At 28.3% G+C, this 2,454-nt stretch overlaps 1 protein-coding gene across 1 annotated transcript; it reads right to left on the minus strand.

Moving 5' to 3' along the window:
• Positions 1 to 1,705, minus strand: LOC131927883 (uncharacterized). Its single transcript, XM_059283753.1, has 3 exons — positions 1,597 to 1,705; positions 770 to 896; positions 1 to 109 (listed from the first exon to the last, which is right to left on the minus strand). The coding sequence occupies exons 1-3, from the start codon at positions 1,703 to 1,705 to the stop codon at positions 1 to 3; spliced, it is 345 nt and encodes a 114-aa protein (XP_059139736.1).
• Positions 1,706 to 2,454: the final 749 nt, after the last annotated feature.

The raw sequence follows: 2,454 nt of genomic DNA on the forward strand, positions 1-2,454 counted from the left end.
TTAATATCTTGGACAATTAGGCGCAAATTTCTGACAATCTCGTGTTTTGGAGTTGAAGACCATCTTGCTGACGAAGGCGTTTCCTTGGTAGTAGGCATCAGGGCACGGCCTAAAGTGAACACACACAATTAAACAGAGACAATATAATGTAGGGAGTTTTATAACAAAAGGCTCTACACACTCAAGCACAGGCTCAGTCACACATACAAACAAGTGCAACAGTAAAGTAAACGTTCATATACGACTTTTGTATGGTATTCGCTAATATTTTATCTAAAATACGTCTCTTTTCCTTTATAGAGTAACAACAATATATATTTTTTTAAAAATGTTATTAGCACTTTTCGCATTAACATTTTAAAAATATAGATCTACCCAGTAAATCTGCAAGGCAGATATTGTTAGATTTTTTAAAAAACTATTTCCTAAATGGATTGTTGCCCGACTTCCCCCATCCCCTGCTATCGGCCCAATCCATCCTCAGGTTCGAACTTTTGAAATTATGGAGTTGGTAATCATATACTTTCTTAAACGACCACGCCCCAACCCTCCATATGTGATGAAACATTAAAATAATATTAGTATGCAATTTCATCACACCATTCTTATTATATAAAAAAATGTGTATCTATTGAAAGAGTCATTTTATTCATAACAAGCGTGTAATGAAGTTAACTACGAAATACATTGGAATTTTTAACTATATCAGCAAAATCACTATGGGTGATTATTTACTAAACATTTGAGAACCCGTGGGATTATTGTTTACCTGATGTGCAGGATTTGGTTTGAGCACGTAGCATAGTAGCCATACTGACAAAAAGTGCACAGCGGGTAGTCACCGTCATGGATCCCTGCGCATGCGTAGTCATCTGTGAAATCTATGCAAGAAAAGTCTGGAGGAAAAAGAAATAACGGTTAGGTCAAGGGAATTAATTCATTTAAATTTGAAACATGACTATTTGTTGAGTTATCCCTGATATCTAAAAGTAAAAAAAAATGATGTTTTTGAACTAAATAAAATTAATAATAATAATAATAATAATAATAATAATAATAATAATAATAATAATAATAATAATAATAATAATAATAATAATAATAATAACAGATTATTATTATTATTATTATTATTATTATTATTATTATTATTATTAAATTACAGATTATTATTATTATTATTATTATTATTATTATTATTATTATTATTATTATTATTATTATTATTATTATTATTATTATTATTATTATTATTATTATTATTATTATTATTATTATTATTATTATTATTAATATTATGTTTGTCAAGATAAGCTGATTCATAAAAGTGTTCGCGACATTTTAACCCAAAGTCAGTGATACATTTTAGGATTAAAGAAAGTTAATCAAATTGTATCATGTTACGACCAAACACTGTTATGACTATACATAAATCAAGCTGGTCATACATTTACAGCATAAGCTAAATCAAAATAACCATAGCAGGAATCCCCTTAACAGAAATCAACGTAACGGAAATCCCCGTAGCTTAGAGTTGATTGCTATCAGGGCAATGAATGTATGTAATAACGATACAACTACATGTATTTTATTTACCTGAAGGATACGGTCCGTGGTTGGTCTCAAGTGTGTCATATGAGGAAGATGGCGCCGACACAGCACAGGCGACAACAGAAATAAAAATTAAAGCTTTAAGTCCATTCATAGTTGGTTATTTATAGCTTTGAAATCAAAGTTACTTTTGTAGTTTCTTTTTTTTTAATAATAATAATTTAAATCTTAATTTATTTTTGGAAATATTTAATCAAAATATTTTTTTTAATTTTTAAATAAAAAATTCAATTTTGCTATGAAAACTAAACAAACTACTAAAATGTTCTTAAAATGTCAAACGCTTAATGTTTTAAAATCAAATTATCCCCCCTGTATTTAAAGACACGATTACCCTCCCATCCCAGATTTGACTTAATCGACCAGTAATTTTCAAATCCGCCTATACTTAAATTTAGATGTCGATTGACGAAATTAAGCATGGTTGATTTTATCAATGACATTTTTTCTTATGTAGGCCTATTCCCTCCGGCCTTAAAAGTGTACTAGATTTTCGCACGTAGTAAAATTATAGGATTGTTCGCTACAATGTTTATTTTCAACTTTACGTTTTAGAATATATAAGTGATTCTGCGATTCGATTGTATACGTATAAAAGAAAATCACGTAATTTGTACCCAATAAGAAATTTAAAAAAAATTCAAGCCAAAAAAAATGTATTGTTACTTTGAATTAATGTGTTGTCAACTTTTCAAAAAGTTATGAAGTCGAAGAAAATTATTAAAAAGAAAAGCAACATATTTTAGATAGAAACATTAACAAAACTGGAATAATTATACGCGAAGCAAAAAAAAAATATTTACTTGGAAGTAATGCATTGTCAGCTTTTCTTTATAGTTATTT

The sequence above is a fragment of the Physella acuta genome, unplaced genomic scaffold (genome assembly GCF_028476545.2).
Source record: "Physella acuta isolate Inbredline_101_S28 unplaced genomic scaffold, ASM2847654v3 ptg001442l, whole genome shotgun sequence".
Taxonomy (NCBI): domain Eukaryota; kingdom Metazoa; phylum Mollusca; class Gastropoda; family Physidae; genus Physella; species Physella acuta.